At 49.1% G+C, this 23,854-nt stretch overlaps 1 protein-coding gene across 3 annotated transcripts in view; it reads right to left on the bottom strand.

Moving 5' to 3' along the window:
• The window catches only part of SFXN5 (sideroflexin 5), a gene marked incomplete at its 5' end in the record, with an annotated part of 112,681 nt that overhangs the window by 23,011 nt on the left and 65,816 nt on the right, over positions 1 to 23,854 (bottom strand). For all 3 annotated transcript variants that reach the window (XR_014018692.1, XM_081265543.1, XM_081265544.1), the window contains 3 exons: positions 1,939 to 2,024; positions 4,121 to 4,236; positions 20,942 to 21,032. Coding sequence is in view for 2 of the 3 variants with exons in the window: in XM_081265543.1 (XP_081121669.1) it covers positions 1,939 to 2,024; positions 4,121 to 4,236; positions 20,942 to 21,032 (293 nt within the window). The remainder of the gene's footprint in view (positions 1 to 1,938; positions 2,025 to 4,120; positions 4,237 to 20,941; positions 21,033 to 23,854) is intronic.

The raw sequence follows: 23,854 nt of genomic DNA, 5'->3' as shown, positions 1-23,854 counted from the left end.
AGATCATGTCCTCAGCTGGGCACCCAGGGCCCCAGTGATTGCACTTTGTTTCAGCAAGGCCGGACTCCTCAGTGTCTGCACAACAGCCCACCATCCTGCTCAGCCCTCCCTATCCTGCTCTCTCAGGCTCAGGTGCAGCCCTCCTTGGAGACTAGCCCACCTTGCTAATGGACCCACAGTGCCCCCTCCTCTCAAGGTCACCTTGGCTCAGTCTCATCTGCTGTTGACCTGTGTGGGTCTTGCACATCTCCCTTGTAACAATACAGGCATCCAAGCCAGGTCCCAAATCTGTTCCTTCCCCATCTCCATGCAGGGCAGGAGACTCTGATAATGTGGTGTGACCTGAACACCAAAGAGGCAGCTAGCGTGGTAGGAATGGCCCAGGATCTACAACCATACTCCTGTCCTAGCCCTGCCTTTCCCTAGTATGCAAAGGGAAGCAAACCACATGACTTTCTTTGCCTTCCTTTTAAAATCTGTAAAATGGGAACATCATAATACCTCATTGTCCTGTTAGGAGGTGTCAATGAGAGCATTTATTCACTCACTCATTCAACAAACTCTTCCTGAACATCAACTTTGTGCTGGGAACTGTGTTAGATCAAATGCAGGGCAGTAAGCAAGGGGGTTTACTCGCCTTCAAGGAGACCACATTCTAGTGGAGCAGAAAGATAATAAACAACTAGATAATCTCAGACATTGATAACTGCAATGAAGATAGGGAAGGCTTTAAGAGGGCAAAGGGAGTGATAGAGGCTGATTTCTTAATGGGGTGATCAGGGGGGCCTCTTGAAAGCCCACTGAGAGAGGGCTAGGATGTAGTAAGTGCTTAATAATTCTAGCTGATGTGGGCTGGGGGTGGAGGTCAGGGGTAGAACACTTGCCTAGCACACATGAGGCTCTGAATTTGATTCCCAGCACCACAAAAACAACAACAATAACAGTAATAATAATAATAACTGCTAGTTGTTATTATCATTAGTATTGTAAGAATAAGAAGGTCCCAAATCTGGGAAGAAGCCTTTGTCCCAGAACCCCACGTGGAGTGCCCTGTATCCTCTCCGTATCCTACACTGCCCCATTCTCCATCACTGCCTTAGGGGACCCCAAGTCAGTGCCCCCAGTAGGGAGGGAGTTGTCATCTCCTCCTGGTTACCTCACAAGGTTACCTAGTTACCTCACAGGGCTCTGCCCCTGTAGCTTCCCTCCACCTAGAGCCCCTCACCCTTGCCATTCTGCAGGCAAGAGCCTCCCCTAACCTCAGGCCTGCCCGGGCCTTAGTAGGTAGGCTGTTCCTCCTGCCCCCTCTGCTCAGCCTCTGCAGCAGGATTTCAATCAGTCTCTGTGATTCAGCTTCACACTCATTCATTAACAGAATCACTGTTATTGGTATTTGATGTTCCCTTATTTCTTGACAGTCAAGACAAATATGTCCTTAGAACATCCCTGGGGGGGGGGGCGGGGAGGTTATTATTACTTGTGTTTTCTCCAGTGGAGAAACCAAGGCTTGCCTCAGGGCAGGTGTTTGCAAAGGCTGGCACTGGCCCCAGATCTAGTCTTCCTACCTGAATCCTCAGACTGCCTTCACAATAGCCTCGCACTCTTCCCTCAGAAAGCCCTGTGTGCCTGCACACGCGCACACTCACAATCATGCACACAGACTTCTGCCCCCACCCCTGAACCGCCGGCTGGTCAGGGCAGGCCAGCCTTGTCCGTAGGCAGTGTCTCGCAGCCCCTAGCATGAGGCCTGCAGAAGACAAGTCCACGAATTCTCCCGGGATTCCAGCAGCACTGCCCGGGAGTGTCTGAAAATAGAGCAGGACCTTTTTCGCCCCTGGAACAAACTGGGCAGGCTGCCAGTGGCTCCCTTGTCCCTTGCCCTGGACCCTCCCCTTCCCCTCTCCCCAGAGGCCCCCCAGTCCTGGCTGCCCAACTCACTTCTCCAGCATGGACATGACGATCGGGGGCAGCACCAGGATGGGCATGGGCAGGACCACTCGTGTCAGCGCCGTCTCAAGCAGGGCCTGAGGGTAAGATAGGCTGGGGTGAGAAGGGCATCTGGGGTGGGGGACAGCCACCTGGCAACAGACCCCATCCTGAGCCCTAGGTGTGTGTGCTGCTGCTAAGCACATCTGGCAGCGCGGAATTATTCATGGAATCGTTCACAAAGCTGTACTCCAGACAGCAGAAAAAGCCACCTCTGGCTTTTCACCATGCACATTTGGAAAGAGCAGATTCCCGTCACCTACCATATGTGGGGGCGGGGCAGTGACAGAAGCAGCCCCAGGAAGGGACTGGTGCTCAGGGAGGTGCCTTGGATGTGAGGGGACAGCCTCCTCAACCCAGGATGTGCAGTGGCCCAAGAGCAGTATATGGAGGACCCGAGATGCTTGCAAAGCAGGAGCAGGAAGGGGCATGCTGAGCCATGGCTGAGGGAGGACAGAGATTCTGGGTTTACTTTTTTTTTTAAATTTAATATTTGATATCTCTTAAAGACAAAGATGCAGAACATCTTGTGTGTCTCCTGGCTCTGGGTGAATTTGTCTTTCTTTTTTTGGTACTGGGGATTGAACCCAGGTGTTTTACCACTCTTGCTACACCTCCAGCTATTTTTATTTTTTCTTTTGAGACAGGGTGTTTTTAAGTTGCTGAGAGTCTCACTAATTTGCTGAGGCTGGCCTCAAACTTGTAATCCTCCCACCTCAGCCTCTGGAGTCGCTGGAATTATAGGCATGCACCACCAGGCTTTGCTGGTTCAGTCTTTCTTAGACACAAGAGGTCAGTTTTGTAAGGGTACATGCTTCTGTGGAGTGCCTGCAGGGTCTCCATTGGGGATCTGCCCTGGGCTTTGATTTTAGCATTCCTGTGAGGCCACAGACTGGGGCTAAGCTCAGTGTCAGTTCTGTGTTTGGATGGCCATTGTGGAAGTCTCTTTAACCCCAGGGACTCCCATCCTGAGAGGAGTTTCCAGGAAGGGCTCATAGTCCACAGATTCCTGGAGCAAGGAATGGACCAGGTCAGTCTGTAGAAAGCCCAGGGCTGCAGAAGAGCAGGGGTTTCCTTGCTTGTGGGCCCATGAGGGGGTATCACAGTTGCCCCCCTCACAGCGGCTGGGGGAAAGAATAGAGTAGGGGTAGGAGCTGGGGTCAGGTAGGAAACTGAGGCTAAATCCCCTCCCAGATAGGCTCAGGGCTAAACGCTTCTCCTAAGAACTTGTGCTCTTCATGATCAGGAAGGCCAGCGAGAGGATGCTCCTGAACAAGGTGTTAGAAGGACAGAGGGCAGGGCAACAGGCAGAGGACGCACTGTTGGCGTGGCACCCCATCTGAGCCTCTCCCTACCCCCAGATGGGCACTGACTTCCTGGTGGCCACTCGGGAGAGGATGAGGACCGAGAGAGGGCTCTCCCCAGATGAAAGGCTTCTGGAGAAAGCTTCAGGAGCAGAGGTAAGACTTGGGTCCCACGTGGGAGCTACAGAGGAACAGTGGCAGGAGCAGGTGAAGGCTCAGCTACCTCATGGCTGACCACTGCACATCCCCAGCACTGAGGCCAGAGCCCAGGGCAGCAGGACGAGCAGACCACCATTAGGAGGAAGGCCAAGGTGGGGAATGCACAGAATATGCACATGGCGGAGGGTGCTGTTTCTTCAATCACAGCTCTGGAGTGGGCGGGGCTAGTGAAACCCAGGTGAGGGGACGGTCTTGTCACAAACCATTCTTCTCCAAACCACACCAGAGGCCTCTGCAAGCCTGGAATCCCAGAGCTCATGGTTTGGGGTCCCAGAAGTGTGCTGCAGAAGTGCCACTCTCCTCCTGCTTCCTGTTTGTACCCAAAAGAGAGTGAAGGCCCAGGCAGCAGGGCCCTGGGTTCTGGGGACCGTGAGAAAGCTCTGGGGTGTCTCCTCTGCCCTCATCAATTAACACCTCATCTGAGGAGCTGGGTCCTGAGGGACTGGGACAAGAAGTGGGGACTTTTCACAGTGGCGATGGGAGGAGAGGTTGGAGAGAAGCAAAGGCGTGTCCAGGGGGACAGATGGGAGGTGGGAGTGGGCGGGGAGGAGACATTAAGAGGGCAAAACCAACCCCCCCTCCAGGGTCCCTTGTGCTCCCAGGCCACCCACGTGTCTGGCTGCGATCTTAGAGGAGCCCACGAGGTTGCCGTCGGCGTCCAGGACATCGATGCCTTCCTCCAGCTCCCCGTACCGCATCAGGACCACGTTGCAGATGTTGGCACTGGCTGGAGAGAGAGGGGTGCAGGGGATATGGCACTGCACCTGCGGGTACCACCCCCTCCTTCCTGTCAGGCCTCCACACCCCAGCCACAGGGTCCTGAACGAGTGCTAAGGCTGAGAAGGTCAGGGCAGGCCAGGTTCTATTGTCCCTTTGCCTATCAGCCTGGTGTGGGATTTGGGGACCCTTGGGAACCTGGTGAGCAAAGATGGAAAATAATGGATGTTGGGGGGAAACCGTTCAGGACTTAGGGACAATGCTGTTTTCCTGTCCTCTGGGCCAGTCCCCATAGGCAGGTGCAGTGAACTCCAATCTGCAAGGGCTCTCTGGCCTCCAGACACATCTCCCTGGAGTCTGATGTTCCACCATCATGAATACTGCCCCATGGGCTACCCCATCCATTCAAAATATCAGTCCCCACATTCAGTCCCTTGTGCCTCAGAGTGAATCAAATTCCCAGAGAGATTTGCATCCCTGACAGTAGGTGCCAAAGTCGGCAGGAACCTCAATGCTCACCCAGCACCACCTCCTCATCATATGGATGGAAAACTGAGGCTGGGGGCAGGGGAGGTTACTTATATGAGGTCACACAGCAAAGTGGAACAGAGCAGAAAGACTACAAGGCCTCAACCTTTGGGTACCCAGGGGACTAGGCAGCACAGTTCTTCCAATGTTTGAATTCCTTTGTTCAGCCATGCCCTTCCCTGTCTCAGCTGAGATTTGGAGACCTTCGCTGAGGGGAGCTTCCTGGCTCCTAAGTTAAGCACTAGATATGGCGTCTGTGGGCCCCACATCAGCTGGTGCCTAGAGCAGGGTGCCTTTTCCTGCTCCCTTTCACTGGGATGCACAAGGCCAGGCCTGGACTCATCATAGTGGGGTGTAGATACAGCCCTGCTTCAGGATGGAAATGGGGAGACTTGAGGGTGGTGGGCGGGTGGGAAGTGGGGGGTGACAAATGCAGAGCCCGCCTGCTTCACTCCTCCCCCCAAAGCGCCTTGCTGTGTTTAAAGTTTTAATTTTTGCTAATTAATGTCAATTAATTTTGTATAATGAGTGTTTAATTTTGGGGAGTGTGTGAGCCTGGGAGCGACTGCAGTTCTGGGCTGTGAACGCTGATTAGCATCCGCACCTGCTGCTCCCCCCACTCCAGTGGGGGGGCACCCGGGTTTGGGGAGCTGGAGAGCAGCGGGGCCCAGTGAGCTGGCAGAGTGGGAGGGAGCCCACAGATGCTCCTGGGGCCTGAGCCAACAGTTGGGGGGCCCCGAGGTCCAGGGTGCTCACAGCTGGGAAACAGAGCTCTGCAGATGAGGGGTGGGTGACTTGAGACCCTGGGGTCTCTGAGCCTCAGTCCCCTGTTTCAATCAAGTAGGGAGGTGGAAGAAACTGAGGCGAAGACCGAGAGGCTCTGCAGTCTTCGGGGAGGAAAAGCAGGAGAGCAAATTCAGCAGTACAATGTATTTAGAGCACATATGCCATCTTTGAGCATCTCTACTGTTGCCACACGACACTCGGCAATGCTAACATGGGCAGACCCCCTAAGGCTGGGACTCAGGCCTTGGGCCCCTCCTGTCCCCACAGCAGACATGCTCACCCATTTTGGCTCTCAACCAGGGGTGATTTTAGGAGACATTTGGCCACATCTGGAGATGCTTTTTATTATCTCCTAATCTGGAGTTGGGGGTGGGGCTGGGGGTGGGGCTGCTGCTGGCATCTAGTGGGTTGAGATCAGGGATACTGCTACACCCCTGCAATGCACAGGACACCCTCATACGACAAAGGATTACCCAGCCCCAAGTCATGTTGACATGCAAAAATCTTTGTCTTAACCACAGCCAGAGACGGAATTAGGAAGGTGAATTGGAGGTAAAGGAGATTTGGGGCGGCAGGAAAGGACCTGGAGGAGGGGTTGGGAGCTTGGGTTGGGGGCTTTCTGGGCTTGGGCTTCAATTTGGCTCTCTCTGCTTATCTCCAGAAGTGAGCTCCTGCAGGCCCAGGACACCCAGGGCTCAGGGCTCAGAAAGGTACCCCCAGGGTGGCATAGGGAAGCTGGCATTGGGCCTCTGTGTTAGTAGGACGCCCTCTAGTGGCAGTATGAATGTTCTGCATTCCCAGGCCCCTGGGGCTGCCAGGCCCTCAGTTCCCAGGAGAGCCAAGAAAAACCAGTGGAAGGGAGAGTGGGGTTTTCTGCCCTGAAAGGCATCAATCCCTGCCCTTGGAGAATGCCCTCCATCACCAATGCCACTGCACCCACAACGTTCCAGGAAAGGCAAAGTTACAGGACCATGATCCAGGGAACATGTATCTCCTTAAGGTCAGGGTGGCCAGCTCTGTGAAAACTTGAGCAGCTGCCCCCACTTCCCCCAGTGGGCCTCCCTGAGTATAAAAGGAGAGGCAACATATAGGGATCCCTGGGCACAGGTTATGTTCACACGAAATGCCAGCCTCTGCACCTGCACCCATGCCGGTCAAGGAAGCCAGGGACAGGTGAAATGTCTCTAGTCCCCATTTTGTGAGTTTATGTCTAGGGGAGACAAAGCAAAGAAGGAGTATAGACTTGGGGTGGTGGTGGATCAGTTCCAGGCTCACTGTGGCATCTCACTGACTCTCTCTGAAATTCCCAAGAATGGAGTGTAGGGCTCACAGGGCAGAGTAGGACTTAGGTTCAAATTAAAATCCACGTGAGACAAAAGAAGCATCACTGAAGGAACCGAGCCTCCTTCCTTCCCCACAGACATCCACTTTAAGGACACTATTGGGGACTAACAATGCCCACCAGCCTCATCTAAGCTGGATTGGAAAAAAAAAGAAAACTCTAATGCACAAAATGGGGGAAGCTCTCAGGCCCCTTCTGGGAACAACTGCCTATGAGCTACTGACTGTGTGGAGGGTGTACGTCCATCATCTCTCTGTTGACTGTGTACACAGGTGGTCCAACTAGTAGCTTGTATACATACAGGCTACTAGTTACCCCTGCCTTTGAGCAATGAGACCGTGACCTGTTAGTGATTTCATTTCCATGATTTAATCGAGAACTTTTAATTCTGTTGTACCCCTTCCTTTGAAATCTTCCCAGGTCCCTCTTAGTCTACTCCTAGGAAGTCCAGCTTCTAGACAGAGGCATTCAGAGCCCAAGCAAGAGGTGTGTGTGTGTGTGTGTGTGTGTGTGTGTGTGTGTGTGAGAGAGAGAGAGAGAGAGAGAGAGAGAGAGAGAGCGCATCCATGGGTCTCCTTTCTGACATACCAGCAAGATGTACTATTGACAGTATCAGCAGGTTAATTAAGCAGTCTGTTAGTGATAATGTTAAGAAGACTGGCACATTTTCAACTCAGATTGACACCATTCAAGACTCAGGCGTAACTGATGTTGGAGCAGCAATGCTAGGAGATGTCATGGAACAAGAGAGGGAGAGATACAGAGAGAGAGAGAGAGAGAGAGAGAGAGACATATACACACACAGAGAGAGATTGCTTCATGCTGATAGCAAGCTCAGTGTCAAGTCCTGAGCAAAATATGCTCTCAACTGCTGCAGATGTTCTCACATCCAACCCATTTCGATGCAAAATCATGCAGATTGTGAACAGCTAATGAAGCACCCAGTGTAACAGGGACAGCATGGGGGAAAGGGAGGAGCAGTAGACAAACATGAGCAAAAGTTCTCAGAAAGAAGGCTACTGGGGAGCTTGCCCCCCACCAGCTTAGAATAGACAACATATAGGTAAATGCCATGAACCGGTCCCTCAACACATACACCTGTGTTGCAAACAGATTGGTAGGAGGGCAGCAGTATCCACTCACGGGAGTGGGGGGATCATTCAAACACAGGTGGAGCAGTGCTCTACTGATTTGAGAAAAAATGAGATATCATAACTCAATTCTAAGATGCATTTCCCCATATTTTAATGTTTTAAAAATCATGATGTGCCTTACTGTCAATGTTGGGGCATCGGTGGGGGGGATCTTACCTGCTACCCCAAACCATTGCCTGTACCTGTAAGGACTTAGCTACTTGTAGAGGAATCTCTTCATTCAAGTGTCACCTCAGCCGACCACAGCAATCCATACAGAATTTGAACTTAAACTTAGATTCCTAATTGTTGCCTAAAACATCTTTTTAAAACTTACACTATAATGGTGCAAGGACATGAAAAGTTATTGTACATGCAGAAGATCGTCTGCCAGATACCAGGCAATGCAATTAAAGGCAGTAGAAATTGCCAAACCATAGATAGCTACCCTAAAGAAATGCTTGCCCATATGCACAAAGAGACATTTACAAGGATGTTAATTATAGCACTGTTTGTAAGAGCAAATAATTAGAAACAACCTAAATGTCCACCATTAGGGAACTCACATGGGAAGTTCTCCAAAACAAATTGTTATGTGAAAAAAAGCTAACTGAGTGTGTGTGCATGATGATTTACTGTATGTAAAAACCCTGTAATTGCTATAGACACATCTATGTGTGCACAAATCCACAGGTAACGTTTTGGAAGGCTCACAGCCACCCCAGGCTGCTGCCCTTGGAAAAGGCTCTCAATTTGAGACTCGGGGGTTATTGAGAGATTTCACTTTTTACACTAAATGTTTCTATATTATTTGATTTTTTTAACAATGGAATGTAATAATTACCCTCGAAAGCCATCCTAGAAATATGGCAGACGAGATCTATTTTTAACCCATAGTATAAGGAAACTGGGGAAATATACATTGATACTTATATTTATTTTACTTGATAAACAAAGGGCCACTAAATTTAAGACATGATTGACACCCAGCAGCTATTCTACCTCCAAAAGATTAGTCCAAATAGGAATACTCCTCCCCTTGTGGGTGATTGGCCAGGAAGGGTCACGTGACCAAAACCCAGCCAATGAGAAGCACGTCCTAGGACTGGGAATAGTCTCCTCCCATCTGAGAAGGGGTAGCCAGCAGACAGGGTGTCAAGTCCTCTGACTGCTGGGTCTCCAGGTGATGCTTGGAATTGCTGCTGCCTTCTTAGGTCTAGGAGAGGAGCTAACTGGAAGAAGAAGCCCATGAGCACTGACGGAGCCGAGCCAGAAGAAAGATGGGGGCAGCCTGGGTGCCTCCCCTAAGAGTTACCCTTTGTAAAGTAATAAATTCCTTTGTTACTTAAGCTAGTTAGAGTGGAGGGTTTTGGCTCGCTTCAGCCAAAAACATCAACACGATAAAGAAAGAACTTTAGAAAATTAAGAAAAAGGTGCAGTGATCAAAAACCACAGTAAACTACATATAAATATGAGTACAAAAAACCAATAGCCATAACTCAATCTGACCAATAGCCAAAGACTGATAATTAATCTAAGAAAAAGCAAATTTTCAAGAGTTCTTTATGTTTCAGAGATTGATCCTCCTTGGTTAAATAGTTTATAAATAGCTATTCGTGGCCTATGGTTTGTTTTTCCCACTTTGTTTTTGTGAATTTTATTGTTGTTTCCCATTCTGGGGATAAAACTCAAGTTCCTTCTACCACTGAGGTGCATCCCTAATCCTTTTTGTTTTATTTTTGAGATAGGGTCTTGTACATTTCCAAGGCTGGCCTAGAAATTGTAATCCTCCTGTCTCAGCTTCCCTAGTCGCTGGGATTACAGGTGTGAACCACACTTGCCACTTCTTTGATAGTGTCTTCTGTCATGTAGTTTAATAAGTAGTGAAATAAATAATTCTTTTCTTTCTATATGCTTTTTGTGTTATTAAGAAATTCTAGAGCTGGGCACAGTGGCACATGCCTGTAATCCCAGAGACTTGGGTGGCTGAGACACGAGGATCACAAGTTCAAAACCAGACTCAGTAATTTAGTGAGACCCTGAGCAACTGATCGAAACCCTGTCTCAAATAAAACAAAACAAAAACAGGTAAGAACGTGGCTTGGTGGTTAAGTACCCCTGGGTTTAATTCCTGGTACCACAAGAAAAAAAAAAGAGAGAGAGAGAGAGAGAAATAAATAAATAAATTCTACTCAGATGTTCATCCATATTTTCTTCAAAAAATTTAAAAATTCTACTTTTCACATTTAGGTCTTTATCTGGAATTCATTTTTGAATCTGATATGAAATAGAGATCTCTTTCTTGCTTTCTTCTTTTTGGAAACCCAAATGCCCAATAAAGTTAAGAAAAGATTCAAACCATACTGGGAATTGGAAAAACACAAATTAAATTGAGAAATAAGCCAGGCATGGTGATGCATGCCTATAATCCCAGCAACTCAGGAGGCTGAGGCAGGAGATCAAAAGTTAAAGGCCAGTATGGGTCTTTAGTGAGATCCTGTTTCAAAATAAAAAGTAAAGTGGGCTGGAGAATGTAGCTCAGAGGTGGAGCACCCCTGGATTCAATTCCCAGTGTTGCAAAAATAAAATAAAATACAATAAAAAGACAACAAAACAAACCCTTTCAGATAGACAAAAAATTTAAAAGATTGATAATATCAAATGTTGAAGAGGACATAAGAAACACAAGATCATATCCTGCAGGTTCAGTAAAAGCCAGTGTGCCCATTTGGCAATCTCTAGTAAAATTAAAGGACACACCCTCCAACGCTCATTCCACTTCTAGGTGCATAACCCTGGATTCACAACACTGGTCACATGATCTCTGGCCCAGATGGGTTTCTTTCTTTTCTTAAGCCTCCTAGGTGGACATGATACAGATGAAGGTTTGATAATCCCTATCCAGGAAAAAACCACTCACATGCACATGGACACATGTACAAGGTTGTTTGAGCAGGACTGTGTGTAACAAATGAAACAACCTAAACATCCTGATGCATCAACTATGGATAGTCCTGTAGAACAGGAGAACGCTTGTAGCAGCAGAAATGGACACATACATGTTAACATGGATAAGTCTCAAAACCACAATGGAAAGCAAGTTTCAAAAGGACATATACAGTATCATATAGTGAATATAAATGTTTAAAAATATATAAACAAGCCAGGTGTGGTGGCATACTCCTGTAATCTCAGTTATTTGGGAAGCTGAGATTACTATTATTGAGTTCAAGGCCAGTTTGGGCATTTTAGTGAGACCTTGTTTCAGAATACAAACATAAAAAGAACTAGGGATGCAGCTCAGTGGCAGAGTGCTTGCCTAGCAGGCGTTGAGGCCCTGGGTTCCATCCCCAGCACTGAAAACAAAAACAAAACAAACAACAACAAAATACCGTTGATGGTTTGAGACACATAAAACCTAGCCGGGCACAGTGGCACACACGTGTAATCCCAGCAGCTCGGGAGGCTGAGGCAGGAGGAGTTCAAAGCCAGTTTCAGCAAAAGTGAGGTGCTAAGCAACTCAGTGAGATCCTGTCTCTAGATAAAATACAAAATAGGGCTGGGGATGTGGCTCAGTGGTTGAGTACCCCTGAGTTCAATCCCTGGTACCCCCAAAATATAAAATAAAAACCTAAATGGGAAGGATACACAGGCTGTAGGCCAATGGCCATCCTTGGAGAGAAGAGACCCAAATCAAGAAGGCAGAGAGTACAGAGTGTTTTGAGCAAATTTATCATTTTTTTCTATTTCCTCATTTTTTCTTGTATTTGAAATATTTTATAATTTTCAAAAATTGCCATGGAAAGAACTACCTCTGTGTTTAAAAAGGATAAATTGGAATTTTAAGACTTCCATGGAAAGACGTCCAAAATTTATTGTGAGAGCATAAAGCAGTTTACTGTGTACATATTTGATCCCATTTATGTTCATTTGTATTTTTGTAGATATAATAAATAAGCATTGATTTATACACTTTGAGATGTTTACTTGAATTTGGAGGGAGATACATTAAACTCATTCTGGATGACTGTTTAACTTTAGACAAAAAAATAATATTATCAGAAAAAAAAAACAGAGCCATTTGTATTAAGCAAAGTACCACAGTAGTACCCAGAATTCTTGAGTTCCCATTTTGAGGTCCAAACTGACTTCTAGCAGATTCCACTTCCTCATCTGGAAGGATGGTCTGGCAATGCTGGGCTCCCTTCCCTTCCCCTTCTCTTTCTCTTCCCTTCCTCCCTCTTTTCCTGCCTCCCTCCCTCCCTCTATTTTGCAGGTAGCCCGTGCACATAGTAAACAATTTGAATTGTGTAAAAGTGTGAATATTAGCTGTAAGTCTTTCCCAACCCTGATTCTTAGCTTCACCCCTTCTCCAGGTTCTCCTGTCCTCCAGAGATGACCTATGCATTTACAAGTGCACATGTACACACATCACCACCTACACACACATGCACACACACACACTCATGCAAATCACAGCAAGATACACCCCTCCGATTTAAAGGAGTGATGATTACCCAATGAAGGTGTATACCCTAATATTTGCTTCATTTCACAATATTCCGTTACTCCATCTGAGCGGCAGTGCTAAATGGCACAGATTTTCTTTTAAATATCTTGAGAATCTGGGGAGAGTTTCACAACCCATATTGAAGTGTCACCAACTCAGGACTGGGAATTTCTGGACTGAAAAATCAGCCTGCAAATCTAGGAGTAGGCTGATTCTGAAGTTTGGAATCTCTTAATGTAAGATCCTGCTAGCACATTCATCTCCTGAAAAGCTCCTTCTTGTCACAGCTGCTCCCTCCTTTGAGACTGTGCAATGGTTCCCTTTAGCCATAAGATAAAGCTCAAACCCTAAACCTGTACTCCAGGCCCCAACATGCCCCACCCTTTCCTGGCAGTCTCCTGCTCCCAACTATAATCACCACCCTTCCCCTGGTCTTGTGCTGCTTCATCTTCTCTGCCTCTGGGTTTCTCTGCCTTCTGGATTTTAGGAATTACAAAATCTCTGAATTGGAAGGCTATTTGTTCTATAAATATTTATTGACCACCTACTATATGCCAGGTTCTAGGCAAGCTGCCCAGAAACTGGTGATTTGGCCACATGTGAATACCCCTCACATTTTTTTTTTTTTTTGAGCCAGTCTGCTAATCAGATATTTCCCTAAATCCCAGGGGTCAGAGAGCTCATTCCAATAACAGACTATCACATTTTCAGAAGGTTCTGTCTCTCTTGCTAGGCTCCTACTTGTCAGAGATACTTGGATACAGACTCCTCCTTTCTGGACATTCTCCCCGCCCCCAATACTGGGAATTGAACCAGAGGGTTGTGGAGGTGAGTGGGCTCTACCACTGAGCTACATCCCCAACGCTTTTTATTTTTTGATTTGGAGACAGGGTCTCCCTAAGTTATCCATCCTCCTGACTCAGCCTCCAGAGTCACTGGGATTACAGGCATGTGCCATGGTACCCAGCCTGGTTCTGCACATTTTATCTTTGGTAATGTAGCTGAAATCTGAGTGAGCCTCACCAGAGCCAGAAGGAATGCATTGTGAGCATACAGTCCATGAAACTCCCGGGGGCCCCAACTCTTCATCTTAAATCCTTCAGCCAAGTCGGGTGTTGGTACCCTAACATTTGTGCAGCTACACTGTTTTGAACGGCATACCTCATGCCAAACCTGTGAAAGCCCATCAGCCTCCTTCTACAGACCTTTCTAGATATGTACTCTCACTCATGAATTCACAGCCCTGCCAGGCTGGGGGTCCCTGTCCCTGAATGTGAGCCACAAGCCTCCCCTGTCCAAGACAGTCACAACATGATGGATAGGGACAGCACTGAAGACAGCGCCCCAGGCCACACCACTAAAGACTTCCTTGTGGCTGATTGGGACCCCCTGCTAATGTCCTCTTGGGGGCTGATACACACTGGGGCCCCCGATGGTTGTGAGACTGTCCCCTGTTACGGCAGCCAGCCCAGCCCAGCCCACCCTCCTTCCAGGAAGCTCCGACAAGAGCACCCTTCGGTGGCTCCTCAACAGCCACGTCACCATGTCCGCACATCCCTTTGATGTCTAAGGATCTTTCTCTGTCTCAAAAATAATCTAACCTAAATGCTTTAGTTCATGTTAGGTTCCAAAAATCTAGGAAGCATTGGAAGCTGATTTAGAAGTAATATCTAATAAGCCAGGCACGGCGGCACACATGTGCAATTCCAGAGGGTCCCGAGGCTGAGGCAGGAGGTTTGCAAGTTCAAAGCCAGCCTCAGCAATTTAGCAAGGTGCTAAGCAACTCAGTGAGACCCTATCTCTAAATAAAGTACAAAATAGGGCTGGGGATGTGGCTCAGTGGTTAAGTGCCCCTGAATTCAATCCCTGGCACCCACCAACACCCCCCCCCCAAAAAAAGAAAAGAAATAATATCTAACAGGTTTTATCCTCTATGAAACTTCATAGTATTTATCACTGGAACATTTGCTTTTTGCAGCATTTCAAGATTTTGACAACCCCCGCTCCTAAACAAGTTCCCCTATGGCAGGTATGTGTCCTCTCTGTGAACTTGCCATGCTGGTTGGGACAGGGGAAGGGGAACGGAGCTGGAGGAGGACTAACAGTTATTGGGTGCTCATGATATGCTGGGAGATGGATATGTTTAACTCCCATGAAAACTTTGCTTAGAGATACTAGTATCCTCCCACACCCCCCTTTTTTTTTTTTGGTACTGGGGATTGAACCCAGGGGCCCTTTACCCCTGAGCTCTCTAGCCCTTTTTACTTTTTATTTTGAAACAGGGTTTCGCTTAGGGCCCATGCTTTAACTTGCTGAAGCTGGCCTTGAACTTGTGATCCTCCTGCCTCAGCCTCCTGAGTTGGTGGGATTACAGGCATGTGCCACCACACCTAGCTAGTAGCTCCATATCATGGATGGGGCAAGCATGGTCCAGAAAGGTCAGATACACACTGGGTGAACTGTTAAATCTTGAGTTCACTGATCATTCTCTCTAGTCCTGCTTGACTGAAAGAGTGAATGTAGTAGGTGAAGGTGCAAACTCACACGCGCACGCACAACACACACACACACACACACAACCAGAATACTCAAAAACAATTTTAAAAAATGAAAAAGAAAATCCAGAATAAGTATCCAGGGAGATACAGAGTCTAGTTACCAGTGTCGTCAGGGTGAAGTTCCACTGCGTGTGCCCAATCTCAATCCTTTTGTGGTAAAGCACTTGTTTGATCATTGAATAAACCTGCATCGAGCACTGACTATGTGCTGGGTTCCAAGGGGCCTGGGGGGGGTGGTGATCCATGAGATCCCGTCCTTGACCCAGCCTGATGAGAGAGGCGAACTTGGACATGTGAGAGGCAGTCCTGGAGAGATGGAGGCAGCCTAACCCCAAATGAAACTACCAGGGAGGGCTTCCTGGAGGAGGTGGTGTCTGAGCCAAATCACAGATACCTGGCAGCCAAGGCTAGTGCTGAGGAGCGGTGAAGAGTGGGCTTCTAGGCCAGCAGGGTCAGGGGCAAAGGACTGGGGCCACAAGAGGCAGGAGGGGAGGGTCACAAGAGTTGCCACAGCTGCTGGGGAGCAGGCAAGGGCAAGAGCAGAGCAGGTCAGAGAAGGGACTGTGGCTTCCAGAGGAGCCTCGAGGGCCAGAGATGCCATAGGAAGCACCACTGACCTCAATGAAGGGCGCACATGTCACAGCATTTAAGACACATCTTCCAGGGGTGCCTCCTGCTGTCTCCCACTCACAGGGTCCAAGGGACAGTGGAGCTGCAGGCTGGGAGCTGTGCTTTGACCTGGCTGGACCGGGGGCTCAGGAAGCACTGCGCAGCCACCTCCTGGAGGAGACCAGCAGGTGGCCTGAGCACAGGGAGGGGCAGTGGAGCAGGGGAAATCAAGGACATAAAGACCTGGGTGGCCTGGGGGCCAAAGGGGGCAGGGAGCAGGCACAGGACAGGGACCCGGTGTCCTGTGCCCTGGTGTGAACAAACAGATCTCCCAGACTCCCAGACGCCCTGAGCGTCTCCCTGCTCACTGAGGAGCAGAGATATTTTTTCATGGCAATGAAATATGTTTGACATTTAACAAAATATGGCGATGACGTCAGAAGAGGTCATTTCTCATGGGTTCCTATGGGAAGGTTATTCTATAGACGGGGATCAGCAGGTTGATGCTGAGGCTCAGGCCTCCTGCAATGGGAGTCCACGGTCCAGATGGGGTCTTCATTAGCCCATGGCATTTACTGGTGTCCCCTTCTCCATGTGACACAGGTAGGCAGCCTGGGGTGACCTTCAGGACTTCCTGCCTATATCCACATCCACAGAGCCTGAGGTGTGAGCTTTAGAGATGTGCTCCCCAAGGTGACCCCTGGGGTCTCCCACTCTATAAAACCGGCTCTGCCCATTCCTGACAAGCGTGTCTATTCCTCTGGCCACTGACCCTCTCATGGGATCTGCACAGGGCCCTCCCTCCTGCTAGGAACACCTCCCTACTATCCCTCCCCAAGTCCTCACCGAAAGGCTGCTTTTGTGGGGCCTGCCTCCCCTAGAATGGAGCCTGCTCCTGGGCCTGGGGGTGTATTTTTCTGAGGTCTCCTCTGTCGACCTTTAATTACACTGTTTGCCCGGCTTCCCAAACCATTAACTCCACCTCACAGCAACCACACGTCAATTAATAGAGGGCCTGCTCCCAGCCCAAGCTCCTGAACACAATTAAGCGTGACAGTCCACAAATAAGAAAGAACTGGAGAATTAATTAAGGTCTAAACAAATTAATTACCAGTCCCCAATCGATTTCGATGCCAACACACATGCTCCTGGGCTCACCGTCTTTCCTAACATCTCCATGTATAAATAGAAACCAAGATTTCCCACATGACTGCCGTTCTAGACCAGGGCCACAGCGTGGCTCTGAAACCACCTTGAGGGAGAGAGGTGGCTGCAGCGAGCATCCCAGGCTTCCCACATAGTTAGCACGGACACGTGCATCAGCCACACGTGGGCGAACACACATGCACAGGCACACACAGCCCCAGTTGAAAAATTGGGCGACCTGGAGGTGGAATGCTCCCGGCAGGACACTGAGTAGCCCTGGCCACTTCTGGACACGTCCCTGTTTCTCCATTTCAGAGGCACAGGGTTATCTACACGGGCTTGAAGTAGCCCTGGGTAGGCCTGGGCTTTGGTCAACTTAGAATATAACTTTCAGTGAGTCTGAATTTACTTATGCTTCTATAAAATGAGGATGGCTTTAAGGTCCTCCCAGAACAAAATGAAGAACACTGCTGGAGAGGTGAGGAGAGGTGTGCAGTTCCTGGGAGTGTTGGGCTCTGCAAACCCAGAGGAGGCTTCTGGTGACCGTCGAGGAGATCCCAGTGGCAAGGGACTCCGTGGGTAAGAGGAAGGATGGGGAGCAATGGAATCAGGTGCAGGGACCAGGTATCCTGTGCCCAGGTGTCTCAGGCCTCTCTCAACATCATGGAGCAGAGAAAAGATATCTCCCCTCACCTCCCAGGCTTCCGGCTGGGGAGGAGCCTGGAGGAGCAGGACAGAGCAGGGGGAAGAAGCAATTGATTCCTGGGAGCCTCCTTGTTCCCAGCCTGCCTAGGAGAGTGGGAGTGGGGTGCGGCTTCTGAACTTGGGCACACAGCTCTTCAGGACCCCCCATTACCCTACACACGCAAGCACACCCCCCCCCAACACAGGGCTTCATTTGATCACTTCCACTCACCTCTCCCAACTTCCAATGTGCACCCACAGCTCATTGAGTGTGGTCCTCTATGGTGCCAGTGGCCCAAAGGGCCCAAAGGACACTTTACAAGGTGAAGCACATCCTGAGCAAGCTTGTAAGCAGCCTTCCTGTGGTTCAGCCTGATCCAGCCTCACTTGTCTTAGAAAGTAGAGCCAATCAAGCCCTACTGGCCTGCAGTGTGGCTCAGAGATGCTTTGTTCTGGGCAGGGGCACCCAGGGAAAGGTGGAGAAGGCCAGGTGCAGAGACTGGATGTTGGATTAAGAGGACCAGGGGGGTTTTCAGCCCTTGGTGGGTGAGGGTGCAGCACTCCATTGCATTTCCCATAGCATGGTATCAGCCCTGACCGGGGGAGTTGACCAGTGCCTGTTTGCAGATGGGCCTGGGCTGCAGAAGGGCCTGCTTCTCCTGGCAAGCTAGGACTAGCAAGGTTGCAAGCCATGCTGCAGATGACTTGTGCAACTGCCTAGGAGCTTGGGGGATCTCAAGACCCTAACCATGGCTGGATTTGTGTGAGGGAGCCGAAGACTCCTTCCCCATGAGAAGCTGGGAGGGGAATCAGACTGCAGCCAGAGGCTCAGACTGAAAGAAGGGCCTCTCCTCTTTAAGGAGTCCCAGAGAGGTCAAAACCATCTCAAGGTTACCCAGCAAGATGGTGGCAGAGAGGTCTGGAAAGGGCCCCTGGCAAAGTTATCTGAAGCTTGGCTCAAGGACAGATTACATCTGTGTGGAGTCTTCGATCCAGTCCAGGGCAGCTGGGAGCTGCTGGTTCTCAGGCTGCTTCTGATCCTTCAACCCCAATGGCCACAAGCACCAGTTGGGCAGCCACGTTTATTCAATTAGGTCCAGTAACAAAGTCAGACCTAAAGAGGTATTCCATTAATGGCCCATGACAGAAATAGCTGAGAGTTCATTAAAAGTGTGGAGTTGCCATAGCAATTATCTGCGTCTGCAGAGGCTCAGCCGGGTGGTTCTGGGAGTTCATTAGCCTCTGGGCCATGGAGGAGGTGGGGCTGCCCAGGAACAATCTCCCACCTTCTCACGGGGGCTTCATAGGTGCCCCCAAACACTTTACTATCAATGAAATCTGGTCTGTGGCCTCATTTGCTTCTCCCAGAGCTCTGGGCTGTAGGAGTGGGTAAACAGAAGGGGAAGCAGACCCCTCAGGTGAAGATCAGGGTCAAGGCCACAAGCTTGGGCTCTTCAGACCAAACCTCAGTACCAGGAAGGTCATGGGACCTCAGGCCATGTGCCACATTTGTCCTTGGGCACCAGATGCAGGGAGGGGGACTCTGGTAGTGTTTGGGCACTTGCTTAAATGTCTCCTTTGACAACTAGTCATGCCCTGCTTTTGTCCTGCTCTAGATGTTTATTTCACTTTGAAAAATGCTCCACTTTGGGGGACGTAACAAAGTCAGACCTAAAGAGGTATTCTTTCCCCAAATAAAGTTCAGGTTTCCTAAGAGCCAGGTCAGAATTTGTGGCATTTCCTGGGTTTGGCAGAAGCTTTCAACCTTCTTTTGTGCCAGGAACCTTTCTGACAGTAACATTAGGCCTACACACCCCTCTCAGGGTCATTTTTCCTGCCTGGTATGGTGGCACATGCCTGCTTGGCCTCCAACAACTCAAGAGGCCAAGCAGGAAGATCACAAGTTCAAGGCCAGCCTGAGCCAAATAGGAAGACCCTGTCTCAAAATAAAAATAAAAAGTGGGGCTGGAATGTAGCTCAATGCTAAAGCACCCCTGAGTTCAACCCCCAGTACCCCCCAAAAGTAAAAGGTGGAAAAGGAGAGGGAGGAAGAGAAGGAGGAGAGGGGGAAGAGAAAGAAGAAGACAACTGTTTCTGAATGCATAAAACAAAATTCAAAGGATTACAAAGGGATTATATTAAAACAAGTTATTAAAAAATTTTAAATAGTACTAGACATGTTCTTTGACTAATGAATTAAAAAATAAGATCTAGTAGTGGATATATTAAATACGAATATTTTGAATTACTGTTGTGCATGAACAATGTTTTAAGGTCTCCAAGTGACAACTGTGTCACACAAGTATCTGTGATTTCCACTGGTGACAAAGCCACTGGTCCTGCTCCTTACTGTGGTTTGCTGGGTGCATTCATGATGGAAGAAAATGCTACATTTCAGTTAGCGGTCAGGGTAAGTATTTTACAAGTTCACAGGATCCACTGTATCATGTCTACTGAGCATTGGGGGCCTGGGGACCCCATGTTAAGAATTCCCATAAGATCCATGCTTACTGATGTAGCGGTACACATCTGTAATCCTGGTTACTGGGGAGACAAGACAGCAGGATCTCAAGTTCAAGGCCAGCCTCAGCAGCTCAGCAAGACCCTCTCAAACTGTTATCATTATTATTATTTAATATATTTCTTCAATTGAAAAATATATGCTAAGAAAGAAAAAAAACTATTGAAAAATTTTATTATTATTATTATTGTACTGGGGATTGACCCCAGGGCCTTGTGCATACTAGGCAAGCAATCTACCACAGAGCTATACCCCCAGACCTCAAATAAAACAAAAGAGTGCTGGGTTGTAGCTCAGTGGTCAAGTGCTTGCCTAGCATGCCTGAGGCCCTGGGTTCAATTCCTACTACTGCAAAAGAAAAAAGAAAGGGCTGGGGATGTGGCTCAAGCAGTAGCGTGCTTGCCTGGCATGCGCGGGGCGCTGGGTTCGATCCTCAGCACCACATAAAAATAAAATAAAGATGTTGTGTCCACCGGAAACTAAAAAATAAATATTAAAAAATTCGGGTTGGGGATGTGGCTCAAGCGGTAGCGCGTTCGCCTGGCGTGCGTGCGGCCTGGGTTCGATCCTCAGCACCACATACCAACAAGGATGTTGTGTCCGCCAAAAAACTAAAAAATAAATATTAAAAAAATTAAAAAAAAATATTAAAAAATTCTCTCTCTCTAAAAAAAAAAAAAAAGAAAGAAAGAAAAGAATTCCTCTGCGATTTGTAGAATCTCAGCATGGAGCTGGTGAGGGAAGCCCTGTCATCCTTTTTTCTATTTGCACACATTTCGCTCCAGTTCCCCCAGCAGAACCCCTGCAGGCATCAGGAGGTGTGTGGAAGGGCTGTAGGCCCCGTGGTCCCACCCACCCAGGGGCAGCACTCCCAGTCCGTGTGCTATGCAGCTCTTACCTACAGCAGGGAATGGCACAAATCTCTGCACAAGAAGGCGGGTGGCTGGAGTGAACTTGTTGGCTTTCTGAACCAGGACATTAAGGCCCACCTTGGAAAGGATAAAAAACAAAAAACAGAAAAAGTTGCAATGGCTTATGGGAAGAAAGGGCGGAATTGGAGGAAGAGCAGCTCTCCGTTGACCTGTGTGAGACGGTGCAGCAGTAGAACTTTAGGAAGATAAGTTAAACTTTCTCTGCCTCAATTTCCTTGTGGTTAAAAGGAATAGAAATTTATACAACATCCCAGGGCTGTTATAAGGGCATAAAGTATCAAGCATGAACTTGGTACATGAGATGCCTTAATAAATGCAGCTGTGGGCTGGGGATGTGGCTCAAGCGGTAGCGCGATCGCCTCGCATGCGTGCGGCCAGGGTTCGATCCTCAGCACCACATACCAACAAAAGATGTTGTGTCCGCCAAGAACTAAAAAATAAATATTAAAAATTCTCTCTCTCCTCTCTCTCCTCTCTCACTCTCTTTAAAAAAAAAAAAATAAAATAAATGCAGCTGTATAATAATGATATCACCTCTCCCAGGCAGCCCAAGTCTCCCTGCCCACATCACCAGTACCTCCCTCCTTGGGAATGTCCACCTCTCCTGGGTCTGATTCCCTAGCCTGATTCCCTAGCCTAGAAACCACACCTTTTCCCTCTTTGTGTGCACAGGGTTTAGGGTTGTAACTGGTGGCTCCCAGTTCATGTTCAGTAAGCTGATGATTAAGGAATAAGCACATGAACCAACAGGGCAAATGGAGGGAGATCAGGGAGAGCACAGAAAAGGTTGAGAGGGGCTTCTTGGAGAGGAAGGTGGGGAGAAGTTGGCAGAGCAGAACTTTCTGGAGGGGAAAAGCATAGGCACGGAGTGAGAAAAGATGTGAGGCATGTGGCCAGACCAGAAGACAGTGTGTGGAGGCCTCTGCTCCCCCACATGGAGGCCAGAGCCAGCCCATCTTGCTCTCAGATCTGCAAGTGGCTCAGCAGGGCACTCTGCACCCTCAAGTATGGCTCTGGCTTTAGCATTTTGGGTGGCTGCGGAAGATGCAGAGCCTTGGGAAATCCTCAGGGCCACCAGTGCCTGCAGAAGTCAGGGCACAGTGGGGCAGGCACCACCTGGCCTGGGAATGCCAGTCTGCCAAGCCCTGGGCAGCCTAGGGCCCTGTGGAGCCAAAGTGCACCTAGCTCACCCAGCCTGGGCTATCCTGTCTCATGCTCCTTGTCCTCCCTGCTGGCTTGAGGTAAGGCTGAGAGGGTTACCTTTTTAATTTTAATGGGCTCCACCGAATGTTCCAGGATAGACGTGGCTAGAGAAGGTTTCTTCCTCCATCAGGCCATTGCTAATGCCCCATAGGTCCTAGGCTTGTGCTTAGACACAGCAGGACCAGGCTGGAGCACTGCCAGCCCACCCTGGCCCTGCTGCCCCACCACACATGGCCTCACCAAGTTCAGGTCTCCCCCAAATAGCCTCTCTACCCTACAAAAAAAGTGCAGATAGGAAAAACATGGAGGAACCAGAGGACCCAAACAGGCATTAGTGATGAGGAGGAGATGGAGGAGAAAGGTGACTTGGTGACAGCCCATGAGCTACTCATACTCAGCACATAGTATCTTAAGGAAAGCCCCACGACAGGCTTTTGGAGAGGCCGCATTGCCCCTTTTCACAGATAAGAGGCAGGGTCCAAAAGGTTAAGTAATTTTGCCAAGGACAGACAGCTATGATGAGACTGGTGAAACTAGGATGGGCCACCCAGGGTCTAGTTGCAAAGCTTTGCTCTTATCTGCTATGCTATTTACTTTTCAATTGTTCTCCAGGAGTGAAGCTATGATGTCCCATGCCATTTAAAACTGGCTGTTTGTATAGCAAGAGACCCCTGACCAAGGCCAGCTTGGGACTGGGATCTAGATCATTTCCAATACCCCTGCTTCCGCAGCTAGGAGTCAGAAGGCCTGGGTCCAAAGCCCAGCACATTCACTTGGAGAGATAAGGAAGTGTAAGAGACAGGGAGCAGGAGCCATTTGGAAGTGAGCAAGGAGTCTTGGAATTTTCCAGACCCTTCCCCACTGGGCTGGGCAGGGCTGGAATATAGCAGGAGGGCAAGGAGGAAGAGAGGTCAGTACTTATGGCAAACACTCTGCCTTTTCTGGGGTGCCCTGAAGCTGTCCCCTCTCTGGCTGGTTGTTCTTCCCACTGGCTGGAACTGCTGCAGTCAGAAAAGGTGACCTAGCCCATTTCTCCCACAAGCCCAGGTTCCAGGTGTCTTTGGGCCTTCCCTCCCCTGAGCTGTCAGAAGCTGGTCTTCCCTCTTCTCTGGCTTCTTGTCAACTGCATTGGCCTGACCATCAAAGCCTGGAGAGAGTGGCTAGAGAAGGTTCCTTCCTCCCTCAGGCCATTGCTAATGCCCCACGGGTCCTAGGCTCCATGAGGAATTCTTGTGCAAATCTGTACCTTGTTTGTTTTCCCCTCTGCCCAAATGGAGCCCCTGTTTGGTTAATTTCTATTTTGTAGCTTATTTGGAGGCTGTTAAAACAGACCCTGGGGGACCCTCAGCAGTGATTGTTCCATATCTCATTATCTTTCCCGAACCTGATTATTAGCTCTGATTTTTCTGATCGCTAGCTGCTGTTCGTGATGAGTTGTGTGCCATTCATGCCAGCTGGTTCCCTTAAACAGGACCCACCATGCCAGGGAAACCGAGCTGGCATTCTGAGCCCCCAGCCACTTGGCTTTTTAATTTTAATGGGCTCCACCAAATGTTCCAGGCCAAAGGGCCCTGAAGAACCAGAACAGACGGGCTCCCAGCCCCCTGATTTGCAGCCCACCCTGGGTTCCTGCCCAGGCTGTTGCTGTCCGAGGTGCTGGAGCAGGAAGGCCTGGA

Source organism: Spermophilus citellus (genome assembly GCF_964194105.1).
Source record: "Spermophilus citellus genome assembly, chromosome: 13".
NCBI classification, from domain to species: domain Eukaryota; kingdom Metazoa; phylum Chordata; class Mammalia; order Rodentia; family Sciuridae; genus Spermophilus; species Spermophilus citellus.
The sequence above is the reverse complement of the archived record's forward strand: the minus strand, read 5'-3'. Positions and strand labels throughout refer to the sequence as shown.